Raw genomic sequence first — 13854 nt, 5'->3', positions numbered from 1 at the left:
TTATGTGGTAGGAGGATTTTCCTTTTTTGTTCAAGCTATTTGGTGTTCTGTAAGGTTCTTGTTGAAAATATTTTCTGGTTACTGGAGCCAGGAATCTTCTCTTTCTTTTATTTCTACTATTTTTAGATTTTGTATTTTCATAGTGTCCCTGATTTCTTGCATGTTTTGTGTCAGGAACTTTTTATATTTAACATTTTTTGTTTGACTGATATACCAGTCTATCATATCTTTTACACCTTATATTCTCTTCTCCATCTTTTGTATTCTTTTCATAATGGGTACTTCTATAGTTCATGTTCTCTTTACTAAGTTTTACATCTCCAGGATTTCTTCAGTTGTGTTTTCTTTAGCATTTCTATTTCCATTTCATGGTCTTGAAACATTTTATTTATTTCCTTTATCCTTTTGGTTGTATTTTTCTGTATTTCTTTAAGGGATTTATGTGTTTACTGCTTAAAGACCACTATCATTTCCATAAGAATAGTTTTAAAGCCATTTCTTGTGTTTCAGTTGTGTTAGGGTATCCAGGGATTGATGTAGTCGGGTAGCTGGATTATGGTTGTCCCATGTTTCACTGGTACATGCTGGTTTTGTTCTTATACTGGCTTTTAGCCATCTGATTGTCCTTGGTGTTGGCTAGGTATTTCTGGTTCCTGCAGGACTCCTAGGGAGTGGCTTTGATCTGAAGACTGGAACCCTGTGTCCTTGTGGCTCTTTCATGCTTCCTTGGGAAGTTGGGTAATAACATAGGCCAGAGGCTTTATAATCCCAAGAACCCTCCCCAGGAAATTAGAGCCCTGGGCCTGAGCTTGGAACTTAGGGAATAACCTTCAGCTCTCCTGTGCTGGCTGTGTCCTAGTTGGAATCCCAGGCAAGGAATTGACTTTGGGGGTCTATCCTGGATGATCCTGGAGTCTGGTCCAGCATGTCTCTTGAGGAAGGTGGATAGAGCCATGGGGCAGAGGTTGGGCATTCCTGGGGTTTGGAAGCACACTTAGAGAAGGTGGGCTTATCTAGACAAGGCTGTTGCCGAGAGGCTGGAACTTTCTGTTCCTGGGGCCCTGGTAGGTTTCTTCGGGAAGACACCTGAAGATTCTTCTTACATTGACCAATGTAAAATTTGCTGTTCTAGGAAATAGGTCATAAGACTGACTGCTATTTCTCCTTTTGTATTCAAACTCACTTATTCTTCTCAATGACTAGGACAATTTGCACAATATATTTGTTAAAATTAAACATATAAAGAAAATGCATATAATCTTTTGGTTTTTTTACCTTATAAGCTTAAGACTGATATGACTAGCAGCTACATCTTGGAAGTTATCTCAAATGAAGTCCTGGTGCCAGAATTTCAATTAGTATTAATATTAGTATTTAATGAAGTCTGCAATTTTGAACTCACAGTGCTTATGATAACATGCAGATTCTCAAGCCAGACCAAATCTCAGCACAGAGGGAGGGGGTAGGCACAAAGTCTATCCTTAACTGAGAGTCTTTTGGCAGTTGATATCTTCAGGGAGAGGAAAAGTCAGTTTTCGGCTACACCACAGTTGAAGGCAACCATCCAAGAATGTATGAACAGCAACACAAACTTGCTCTCTGTCCCTGTCCCTCTCCTTCTCCCTCTGCTAGAAATGAACCCTAAGGCCTTACATGTGATATATTAGAACTCTATGACTGAGCTTATCTTCATCTTTGTTTTTGTTTTGTTTTTTAATGCTTTATTTTTGAGAAATTTGTACATGTATACTACAAAATACCATCATATTTAACCCTTAGTTCACCCTGTAGCTTTGCCCAAATCCACCTCTACAGGTCCCATTCTCAATTTCATGTCTTTAAAAACAATAACCAACTAAATCCAACTAGTACTGTCCATGTGTATTGGCTATGGGTAGCTTTTACATTGATATATTATCCTAATATTATGCCTCTTGATAATTTGTAATGAGTGGCCATCATGCAGGGTCAATGGTTTCTCTTATATCACACTTTCCACTACTATGCCTCCATTTGAGATGGCTTTTTTAACATTCTATATTCTCATTATAATAGATGAGGCCATTGATTTTGATGACATTTTCTTGTTTATTCATTTATTCATCATTCTGAAAGTTTCAGCTTCATAGATCAGTGTCCCATGGTTACATTCAATCGTCATTTAATTCACAACATCTCCCTTCATTTGTTTCTAATTTCATTGTCTGTTGGAATGTATTTGGCTTTATTTTCAAAATGCAAGAACATCATTTATCTCTGAACAAAGAATCAAGTGTGTTCCAAAAACCCTGAGAATTGGTTGAAGACACATGAGGTATGCATGATGGCTGGAATTTACTAAGCAGAGTCCACTGGGGACAAATACTCTTACATATCCTCTAGTTTCCATCCATAAAATGTGGGGTCAGTGTCTTCTTCCTGGGATGGTTGCTTGCTAGTCTCAGCTGTTGTCATTTCTCGTGTCCTATTGCACAACTGGGCATAGATCACATGCTGGGGCTCATTGGTTGTAATATCCTGAAGTGGGAAAGAGTTGGAGTAAGGCATATGCTTCATGATAACAACTTAGGGTGCTGGGATAAACAGAACCAAATGAGGTTACACCTCTCTGTCCTATCCTGGTTGGTTTTTCTTTATGTCCAATATTTTATCCTGATAGTAGGAAAGGAGAGGTAATCCCTACCTTCCTAAATCTGGAGAGTTTCACCTGGGCATACACAATTCTCTGGGGTTCTTCATCAGGTGGTATCTGCAGAAAGAGACAAAGATGTGAAGAAAGTGACTTCCACTTCAATTCATAATCTCCTTCAGCCACAGAGATCCTTTAGAAATTTAGTTCATTTTGTATCATTCCTGATGAGGTCTTCACAGTCTTTCTGAGAACATGGGTAGTCTGGAATCTTCCTTACCATAGTGTCCACACACTGACTCCTGTTCTGTGAACCATTTTTATCTGCTGTATTTTATTTCTCTGTGTGTGTTTGTTCATTAAATGTCTTTGTGTGTCTCTCCATTCAGGCTTCTCCTCAGAATATACCTAGTCAAATTCTTCCCTTGTAATTCACACTAGCCTCTATGTGTGCCACACATACCCTATATATATTTACTACTTCCTTTTAGATACCACCAATATTATTAAGTTATGTATATTTCATTTCTTAGCCTTGAGGTGAGCTTAGAGTGGGTGAGAAGATCTATACTTTGTTCATAGTTCCTATGAAGAGCTGGAACAAAAAGATGCTGTCAGCAGTAGCTTGTAGAGATGCCGCCATATGGTTTTGTAAATATACCTACTTTTCTGAGTTACTCCATCATATTTCCATTAATTTTTTATATCTGCTCTAAGTATGCTTTCCCCAACACTTTTCTTACACTTTCAACCTTGTCTTCCTGCCTTGCCATCACATAGTTGATACTCATCCTGGTTCCACTTAAACAGTATGACTTTCACCCCATTTTTTTTCATTTTTCTTCCTCCTCTAGGCTTGAGGACAATTTTATTAAAGTTAAAAAACAGCAGAAGTCACTTTAATAAAAATTTCCTCAAGCCTTAAAAAAGGTCTCTGTGGATGACAGGGTGAGTGAGTATATGGGGATTTTCTGGAATGAAGGCTCATTGACTCATATGTCCTTTTAAGACATTAAGCACATTCTAAGCAACAGACAAATGACAAACATTCAGAAAAGAGACAAGAAGGAAGGGACACTCAGCCCTAGGGAAACTGAGAAAGAGATATCTTAGTTCACAGAGGCAAGTTCTTCCAAAATGGAGGGTTATATGTGGCTGTTCCTGGCACAAAGAAGGCCTGATGCACTGAACTAGGCCTTAAAACTCATTGTAAATAAGGCAGAAGTCTCACCCAACTGTCCAGCTCTTCACTGTCCTCAGGTGGTGTGTCCTTCACAGAAGCAACTGCCATGTTAGAACAAAGGAGTCATCTTTTGGCCAGAGGCTCTGGAATCACTTAGTGTCTCAGGGCCATGTCCTTGTCCCACAAAGAGACACAGAATCATGGAGTGTAGTCTAGGTCCATTGTGAGGGTTCAGTCCCTCAGAGTGCTGACCCCAGGCCCTCCCCAACAGTCCTGTGATACTGAGATCTAGAGCACCCCCTCCACAGGGCCCTCATATTCTCACACGGGTGTTCTTCTTTGATAACAGCATCTGGGCTGGAGCTAGGGAGACAAAGATTATCAGGTACAAGTGAGGTATAAGGCAGGTGAGAAGCTTAGAAGCTGGGTCTCAAGACAGGAATTACCTCTTCTGTTGGAGTCTATCTTTGAGTGTTGGCTCTGGAGCTCCTGCAAGAATCTGCGAGTTGTTGCCTCTTTGGGCTAAATGAAATGAAAAAAGTATCAGCTAGAATAGAAAGTTTCAGAGGAAATGTTCCGAGATATTAGGCACATGGTAAGTAACATGAGGAAGGCAATGTTAAACCCCTATCTATACATATACAAACATGGTGGGAGATGAGAAATATAGCAAACTCAGCCACACAAATCACTTGCACCCTACTTACATGGCTTCTTATTTTTGCCTTTATACTTGTGTCTGAAGAGGATGAGAAGAAGCAAGAGGAAGAAAATCAGGAGGAAGCTCACCAAGACTCCGATCAGAACCTTCTGATACTTTCCCAGTCCTTAGGAACAATTGACATCATGCATGAGGGAATGATATTGTTTACCAAAGCACCTATTCTATACCTCCAACATCATAATCACTCATCATGGAATTGTACCTTTTACCCTGTAAATTTATATATGATGGAATTAAGGCTCAGGGAGACCATTTTACTTGGATCATGCCATTCTGGAAGATAAAGAGCTGGAGTTTGAACTCAATATCTGAATTTCAGCCTTGTCCTCACTGTAAGAGATGAGCTACTTGAACTTGAAAAGGAGTCTGACTTATATCTGCATACTAGTCCAAGGGGCATGTCCCACAAAAGCCTTCACTTACCAAGAAAGTGGGACAGAGGGGAGGACATCCTATTGGGACTCTAGATAAGAGAAACATGGGAGAATAGCAAAGTAGAAAGATCAAGAGGGTCCTAGAAACCTACAAGTAGAACATTATGATAGGCAGATTTGGACCCAGGGGTACTGCTCAAACTAAGGCACCAGCCAAGGACAATACAGGTGGTAAACTTTAAACCACTACCCAGATCTATCCATGGGCAGAACATTCTCCACAGTTGAGTGGAGAGTGGGGTCTGACTTTCACACGTACTCTGGTGCCTCACCTTTGACCATGTCCCCTGGAGGGGGAGACCTGGTGGCACTCAGAGGAAGGACAGCAGGTTACCAAGAAGAGACCTGATACCCTATGAGCATATACAGGGGAAGGTAATCCCCCTCAGGAACAGTCATAGGGGAGGGGAATAAGGGGCAAATGGGAGGGAGGGAAGAATGGGAGGATACAAGGGATGGGATAACCATTGAGATGTAACAAGAATAAATTAATTTAAAAATTTTTTAAAACGGAAAAAAGAAAAAGAGTCTGACTATTCCCAGCTCTGAGTCTGTTCCAGTGTACTGTGTCACTCTCCTTCTGACAGAGGGGCCATGATCATTTCAGAACAGGAATCTAAGGACTCATCATCACACCCAAGGGAAGGAGCAGAAGTAAATTGAAGGTATGGGCTAACTTGTTCCCTTACACTTGCAGGAAAAAAAGGGGAAAAAACTCAGAGAAGGTGTGTTTTTTCTCAAGTCTTAGTCTCAAAAGAATATTTTAATTTCTCTTCATTATTCAACAAAATTTGTACAGGTAGCTGGAGCCTAAGAAGAAATCTCATCAGAGATTTCAATATGCCATGTAATCAGAAGATGGGCTTTATAAGGGTGTAGGATCTACTCAAAGAGAGATATTGAGTTTTATGCTATGTAAGGAATAGATCATTAAAGTGAGGGAGCAAGTCCAATAACCCCAAATTCCAAACTTTAGATGAGGCTTCACCTCCCCAGAATGATCACACACCTTGATGTACCCACCTCCCAGGAGAGCCTTCACTTACCATTCTGAGTGGTGGTGGGAGACTGGTCCTTGGATTCTACCAGACATGGATGAAAATATGAATATTTGAGCTCTCAACAATTGGTTGCGGTCTATCTCTTTTTACATCTATATGAACCTTAACTAATTTTAACTGGCTATCACTATGTTGTACACAAGCTTTGTGACTTAGGGTTCTTAGATGTCTATCATGATCAAAGATCAGCTTCCCTAATCCACAACAAAGCCTATTGTGAGGAGAATAGAGACTCAGGGATTCAGAAATGCCTACCTGAGACTGTGTACCACCTGCACCACAAGACTTTGTTGATGAGCTTTCGCCATAAGACTGAGCATATAATTTAGGAAATAAAGGCATTAAGATGAAGGACAGAGGCTGACGTTGGAGACTGCTCTCATTAGATTTTCCTACCTTGATATAACATAGAGTAATCTGGGAAGGTGCACCTTTAACTGGGAAGTTTCCTCTGTCATTTTGGGCAAGTATGGGGGAAACTTTGTGATTGATTAATAATTGATTGGGAGGGCTCAGTCCAAAGTGAATGATTGCAACTCTGGGAAGTTAGACATTGCTGTTATAAGAAAGCAGTGATTTATGCAGGCCATTGGGAAGAAAATCTATAAGAAGTGCTCTTCTATGGTCTCTGCCTCATTTTTGCCTAATGTGCCTAACTATAATACACTTCTTGGTGCACTATAAGTAATAAGAGTAAATAAACACTTTACTCCTTAAGTTGATTTATATTGTGGTGTTTTGTTACAAAATATAAACCTAATTAGCACAGAGAAAAGGTCTGATCACTTCATTAAATGTGTATCCAAAAATGATCCTGCCATAGCTAATTAACAATGAGTCATGAAGGGGAGCACTTCCATCTGGGGATGCTGAATGCTGCTTTTCTATGGAGGGGTGAAAGTCTTAAGAAATGAACTATTTTCTTATTCAAAGTTTCCCAATTCTATTTTAGGGTAGAGAGGTTTTTTAAAAGGGTTTTTAAAAGGGATTTGATTGACCCTGTGCATTAAAAAAGGATAAGCCAGGAGTTTTACCTGAGACCAGGAGCTCAAGTGGATCACTTGATTCTGACCACACTTGTGGCTGGTTCCTAAAATAGCCATAGCATCTGAATGTTCCATTGTGTTTGGGAGTCACAGAGTCCAGAAGAAAAAGAGCCTGGTATGGCTGGTTGGAATGTTTCTGTGAGTCCAGAGTCCATGACAGATTGTGTTTTCCTTCGTGGATGAGAATGAATCTTCCAAATGCCAGTGATGAGCTACATTGCATGGTTTTGGACTCTCCTGTGGTTACATTAAGGCTGGAAGAAACCGACAGCCTGGGTTTCTCATAGGCTCCTAGGATACAAGAGGAAGTATGTGAAATGAACTTTAGGTAACCACAATTTCCTTCATGCTTGGGCTCTAAGGGATGTGCTCCTAGAGAGTAGACCTCGTTCTTTGGAGAAAACCAGTTCTGGGAACCATGAATGTCCCCTCACCTGTCATCACCAGCTCCAGAATATCACTGTGCTCTGACAAGCCAGAAGAGCTCCTATAGGAACACTTATATATATCTGCATAGCTGGTTGTCATGTGATCAATGCAAAACTTGGCCTTGTTCCTTCTTTCCAGAGGAAACTGTCTGTCCCAAGGATCTGTGCTTCTCTCTTTATGCAGTAAATACTCCTGGGCCTCCCAGGAACCCTGACACCAAATAACTACAGTTGAAAATTGGGAAATCACAGAGTCTGGTTCTGCCCAGATGAGGGGCTTTGGAAGGAGTCCTGAAAAGAAATCAGAGTGTGAGTCCCAGGACATTCCTCCTTCAGACCCCATCTCTTAGCACAGAACATTCATAAGTATTATACCATTACTCATAAATACGTTTTCCCATCCCCTTTATGAAAAATTGACTCACTGGAGAACAAAGACAAGTCTGCTCTTCAGAGTGAAGAATTAAATCTTAGAATGGCTGGAGACACTCACCTGCCAGTACTACAGCCCTCTGTTCCACAGTCAGACCTGGAAGAGAAAAACCCTTTCAGAGGTTTTTGTTTCTGACAGATAGGGTGGATCCCCTGGTATGTCCGTAGAGCATCAAACCTGGCTGTGAGGTAGGGTCCCTTACAGTGTCCACTCCCCCTTGTTCATATCTCACCAAGGCACAGCAGCACTCTGAGCATGGAGATCATGGTGAGTCTTGGAAATGTTCTTATCGGTGCTCCTGTGGCTGTCTGCCCATGAACTGTACCACCAGTGTACATGCTGTTGTCATTCTGAGGGTAAGTCCTTCCTGTCATGGGTTTGCCACATCATCACTCTCATGAGAAAGGGAACTTCTATTTTTCTCCAGCTCCCTAGCTTTGGTGATGTACTCAGTTCTCTGTAGAGTGTTGTAAGAACATGGTTTTCCCCTATTTATCAAAGCACTCCAGATATTTTGTGTTTTTCAAGCTCGAAAACCAATGTTAACATGTCACAGCATTTTATTTTACAAAGAGAATCAATTCAAGGTCCCAGTTATGCAAAAGTGATGTTGGTCAAAACCAGCACAATGTTCTCTTAGAAAAGACATAGTTATTATCTTACAACAGGAGGATATAACCTCAAGAAAGCCTCATAGGCTCAAGTCAAATATTGATTAGGACATGTCTCAGTCCAGAATACATTCTGTTTCTTCCCTAAGCTGCAGTGGACTTCCACAACTTTTGCTTCAATGCTGCAACCCATTGGAGCCAAGGATCAGCATCTTCTAATTCTGTTGCTTCTTTTCACTTGTCTCTGTGCTGCTTGCATATGTATTTACTTGGCTGCATTAAGAAGTTGTTACTATTATGTTGCAAAAAGCATTCATAAATCCTCCTCCAAGATCTTTAACTCCTGTCTGGTACTACAGGTAACAAGCTCAGGTACTGAGAACAAGAATGTATATACATTTGGTTTGATTATTCTGCTCAGGAGAGGAAATTTCCATTCTTCCACCCAAACTTTGATAACCAGTTCCAATTTTCCCAGAAACATACTAATAGCAACAAACCCTGCGGATGCTATTCTGTGAGGATGGCACGAAAAAAAAGGAAGGTGTTCTTTCTTTCAGTTTAAGTAGCTGTGTGTTCCACATATGTTAATCATGGGATGGGGCATATATGTATTTTGCTATGGAAGATGGGAGTCTTTCACAGTACTTGGCCTCATGCTGACATTGTCCTTTGTTGAAGCAGAAGGTAAGAGAGAAAAAGGTAAAGGAATACTTGATGGTGTAGCTGTTTAAAATTTTTCCAAGCTCATATAAGCAGCCTTCAATCCTACTTTGGTTTAATAACCACCATTACATTTATTGGATGATATTTTTTTATTTGTATCAGCCAGTGGTACCTTTTAGGGGAGTATTAATTAGATGTATTGTTCCTCTCATTTCAAGGAAAATTGCCATAACACTATGCTTTTAATTTTTCTTGAACTAGAAGAGTACTTAGAAAATTGGCTTAGGGATTCCTAGCTAGAATACTAACAATCACCATTACCCATTAGACTTGACAACCTAGAAGACATAAAGGACACAGTGGTTAGGCAGTCTCCACAAGTGGTAATATTTAATTTTAAAATATATTTTATTAATTTATTCATATTACATCTCAATTGTTATCCCATCCCTTCTCTACTCCCATTGCTCCCTTCCTCCCTCCCCTTACTTCCCTCCTCTATGACTGGGACTGGGAAAGGACCTCCTCCCCCTGTATATGCTCATAGTGTATCAAGTCTTCTTGGTAGTCTGCTGTCCTTCATCTGAGTGCCACCAGCCCTCCCCATCCAGGGGCCATGGTCAAATATGGGGCACCAGAGTTTGTATGAAAGTCAGACCCTACTCTCCACTCAACTGTAGAGAATGTCCTCTCCATTGACTAGATCTGGGTAGGAGTTGAAGTTTACTGCATGTATTGTCCTTTGCTGGTGCCATAGTTTGAACAGGACCTCTGGTCCCAGATCTGTCCATCATAATGTTCTTGTAGGTTTCTTGGACCCTCTGGATCCTTCTTTTTCCCCATTCTCCCATGCTTCTCTCACCTGGAGTCCCAATAGGATATCCTCCCTCTGTCCCACTTTCCTGGTAAGTGAAGACTTTCATGGGGCATGCCCCTTTGGCTAGTGTCCAGATATAAGTAAGTATATACCATTTGACTCTTTCTGCTTCTGGGTTAACTCACTCATTATGAACATTTCTAGTTCAATCCACTTGTCCACAAATTTCTGGAATTCCTTGTTTTTAATAGCTGAGTAGTATTCCATAGCGTAAATGTACCACAGTTTCTATATCCATTCTTCTCCTGAGGGACACTTAGGCTGTTTCCATGTTCTGGCTATTATGAATAAGGCTGCTATGAACATGGTTGAGCAAATTTTCTTGTTGTTTGCCGGAGCATCTTCTGGGTATATTCCAAGGAGTGGAATAGCTGGGTCTTGAGGAAGTCTTATTCCTAGTTTTCTGAGATAGTGCCAGATAGATTTCCAAAGTGGCTGTACTAGTTTGCATTCCCACCAGCAATGAAGGAGTGTTCCTCTCTCTCTACATCCTCTCCAGCATGTGTTGTCACTTGAATTTTTATCTTAGCCATTCTGATGGGTGTAAGATGGAATCTCAGAGTTGTTTTGATTCGCATTTCCCTGATGACTAAGGATGTTGAATGTTTCTTTAAATGTTTCTCAGCCATTCGATATTCCTCTGTTGAGAATTCTCTGTTTAGTTCTGAGCCCCATTTCTCAATTGAGTTATTCGGTTTAGTGAAGTTGAATTTCTTGAGTTCTTTTTATATATTTTGGATATTAGACTTTTGTCAGATGTACAGTTGGTGAAGATCTTTTTTCCCAGTCTGTAGGCTGTCACTTTGTTCTATTGACAGCGTCTCCTGCCTTACAGAAGCTTCTCAGGCTCATGAGGTCCCATTTATTAATTGTTGGCATTAAGGCCTGGGTTGTTGGTGTTCTGTTGAGGGAGTTGTCTCCTATGCCATTGTGTTCCAGGCTCTTGCCCACTTTTTCTTCTAACTGACTTAGTGTCTCTGGTTTTATGTTGAGGTCTTTGTTTTAGAGCTACCTTCTTGGATTCTTGTAAGACTTCTTTTCCTTCTGATGTAAGAGCCAAAGACCAAACTTTCTGGTGCTTGCATGACATGCTCTGCTGAAACTGTCTTCATTTCAGATTTGTTGCAAATCTCACTGGCTTCAGAAGATATAAGGTGAATAAAATCAGTGGATCAGATCACTATCAGCTCTCAGGCATCGTTGGCCACCAGGATATGAGGGAGAGTCTCTTTGAGCATCTTAGTTATAGCAGCTCTGGGGAGAGAGAGATCCTCATTGATGGCAGACAAGGAAGCCATCGTACCTTCCTGCCTTTTGAACCCCAACTTTCAAACTCTTCTCTTCCCTGGTCCATCACTCCACAAAGGCACCCTTGGAGAGGGATGTCAGGGCCTGGGAAGCTCAGCAAAGAAGGCATAAAGACCAGGAAGCAGGAGCAGGTTTGTGGTCCAGGAATACCGACTATGTGAGAGGGTTTAGTGTGACTATGAAGGAAGGTCAGGGGGCTGAGGTCTCTGGGGACACTACTCCCAGGACCAAAGTCTGAATAACCACCCTCCTAGTCGCCTCAGACTGACTGGCAGTGTTGCATAACCAAACCTAAATGGTGCAGGAGTACATGCAAAACCCAAGAGTACCAAGCCAGCCTCTGTACCAGGAGAACACCCAGCAGGCCTGGCTCTATAGAAGCAGAGTTGACTTGGCTACCACCACCAGCAGCGGTTACTGCCGCTTAGGCCACACCATCCTTCAGGCACCCGGGCCACTGCCTCACACGTCTGCCAAAAACCCACCTGACCATAAGCAGGCTGCCTGAGAATAGGAGCCACAGCTTTGCCTTTGTGGCCACAAGCAGGCTGTGGAAACCTAAGTAGGCAAGGGAGATCCAGATGTTTTGAGAACATGATAAACTTTATCTTTCAATCATATAAAATATTCTTAGCAGAATTTGATTCTCTCTATAATAAGGAATGTTCCTCACAATTGATGTGAGTTCATTTCACAATATATTTTTGTACTTCTGCAGAGAAATAGGAAAACTTAATCAAGGAATACTGGCTTTGCACACCTTTCTCAATGTAGTTCGAAAATTACCAGCTATTTTCACAGTGAATTCAATCCTGAAGGTGTGGCTATCAAGACTAACCTCACAGATAGATGGATAGATCTCAAAACACTTGTTCTGAGTGTGCTAACGCAGTACCAGAAATAGAAACATCATATTCTTTTTCCCATTTTCAGGTGTTAGCCCTGGAATATCAGATATGTATGCCCCATTTAGAATACTCATAGATATCAGGAAATTAGTCGGTGGCAAGTGAGTGGCCTATCAGTGTCAGGATTCTTATGGAATCTTCGTGTCTACTGGCTTTGGCATGACCAGGATGAAGGAGAAAAGGAATTATCTGCCATAGACAGCTGTGAATCCTGTTAGTTAGACCATGACTGCCCTGTAAAGACATGCCAACAGGCACAAGTGGACCAAATACTGTAGAAGAATCCAGTCACATTTTAAATGCCAATAAAGCTCACTCAATAAGGTAATCCATTCCTGGTACCAGTATGGCCTCAGGAACTTGTGGCTACACATGTCATGTGTCCTAGAGTTGAACATAGTATCACGATTCTGCCAAAAAAATGCTACAGTTGTAAAATAAAAAACTACAGTAGCTTACAACTACACCCAAACCAAGCAATCCCTCAATTGTCAGCATAGAAGTTCTGTCTGCATGAACGTGAACACACAGTTCCACAACTGGTATCATGTGTGCACCATAAGACACTGTGGAATGCTGTAGCCTAAATGGGACATATTTAAAATAGCACATCCTATGATGTTTTCAGGATCATTTCAGGGAGAGAAAGAATTTCTTAGAAGAGACAGAAGTGTGATATCACCCTCAAATATTGATTATGCACTCAATAGATGGTGATCATTGCCACCCATGTCAGAGATTTTAAGGTAAATGGATGGAAGGGGCCAAATCATAGTCAGTGAGGTACTTCAGTCTCCAAATAGCAAATACAACGTGTTCTTTCTTAACTGTGGATCCTCCATCTTAGGCTTTAGATTTCCATATATCTTTAAGGAACAGAAGTAGCCTACTATGGACAAAGGAACTTTGGGAAGGAAGCTGAGATGGAGCTGTAGAGGGAGATAGTAATATATAGGTGCCACGGAGATGGAATTAGGGAGAGTAATCAGAGTAATAGTGATAGATAGGTAAAGAGGCTGAACACTAAAGATGCTTGTAAAACAAACATAGGGAAGTATATTGTTTTCCAATCTTACTTAAGAATACTTTAAACACATATATCAACATGGGCTTATGCCTCATGCAATTATCATTCACTTCCAAGAGACATGCATTATGTAGGGAAAATTCCACTGCCAAGTCAGGAAATCTCACTACAAGTTTTTGGTCAGTGCCTCCTAGAGCCTTCCACAATTACACACAATTACAGGTTTTTGCTACTGCCCTTTCTTGCCTCCTAGAAGTTGAAGGTAAGAACTTATTGTTAACACAGCTCATATTAGCAGCTTTGCAATTATTGCTGAGTGTGTTCTTGACTACTAGTATACTTTGAAATGTTTCAATGTTCTACATTTTAAAATCGATAAGAGACCTTGATAATCATCCCTGAGTTTTGTCCATTTACTCATCATTATTGTCCAGTCATGTCAGGAAGAGTACTTACGCATTTATTATTCAGTTTTCATACACTCATTTCAATACCCACTAATTCCTACAATAAAAATAC

At 40.8% G+C, this 13854-nt stretch overlaps 1 protein-coding gene across 1 annotated transcript in view; it reads right to left on the bottom strand.

The window, feature by feature from the left end:
• Nucleotides 1-1366: 1366 nt before the first annotated feature.
• Nucleotides 1367-13854, bottom strand: part of LOC311590898 (leukocyte immunoglobulin-like receptor subfamily B member 3) — a 32953-nt gene continuing 20465 nt past the window's right edge. The window contains exons 6-16 of the mRNA XM_084770193.1: nt 8171-8324; nt 7999-8034; nt 7512-7796; nt 7066-7368; nt 6017-6052; nt 4520-4639; nt 4259-4334; nt 4138-4175; nt 3861-3913; nt 2684-2749; nt 1367-2517 (exon numbers count right to left, since the gene is read on the bottom strand). Coding sequence (XP_084626319.1) covers nt 2368-2517; nt 2684-2749; nt 3861-3913; nt 4138-4175; nt 4259-4334; nt 4520-4639; nt 6017-6052; nt 7066-7368; nt 7512-7796; nt 7999-8034; nt 8171-8324 — 1317 coding nt within the window. The 3' untranslated portion in view covers nt 1367-2367. The remainder of the gene's footprint in view (nt 2518-2683; nt 2750-3860; nt 3914-4137; nt 4176-4258; nt 4335-4519; nt 4640-6016; nt 6053-7065; nt 7369-7511; nt 7797-7998; nt 8035-8170; nt 8325-13854) is intronic.

The sequence above is a fragment of the Acomys minous genome (assembly GCF_964271855.1).
Source record: "Acomys minous genome assembly, chromosome: 20".
NCBI classification, from domain to species: Eukaryota; Metazoa; Chordata; class Mammalia; order Rodentia; family Muridae; genus Acomys; species Acomys minous.
This window is presented reverse-complemented; position numbering and strand designations above follow the sequence as displayed.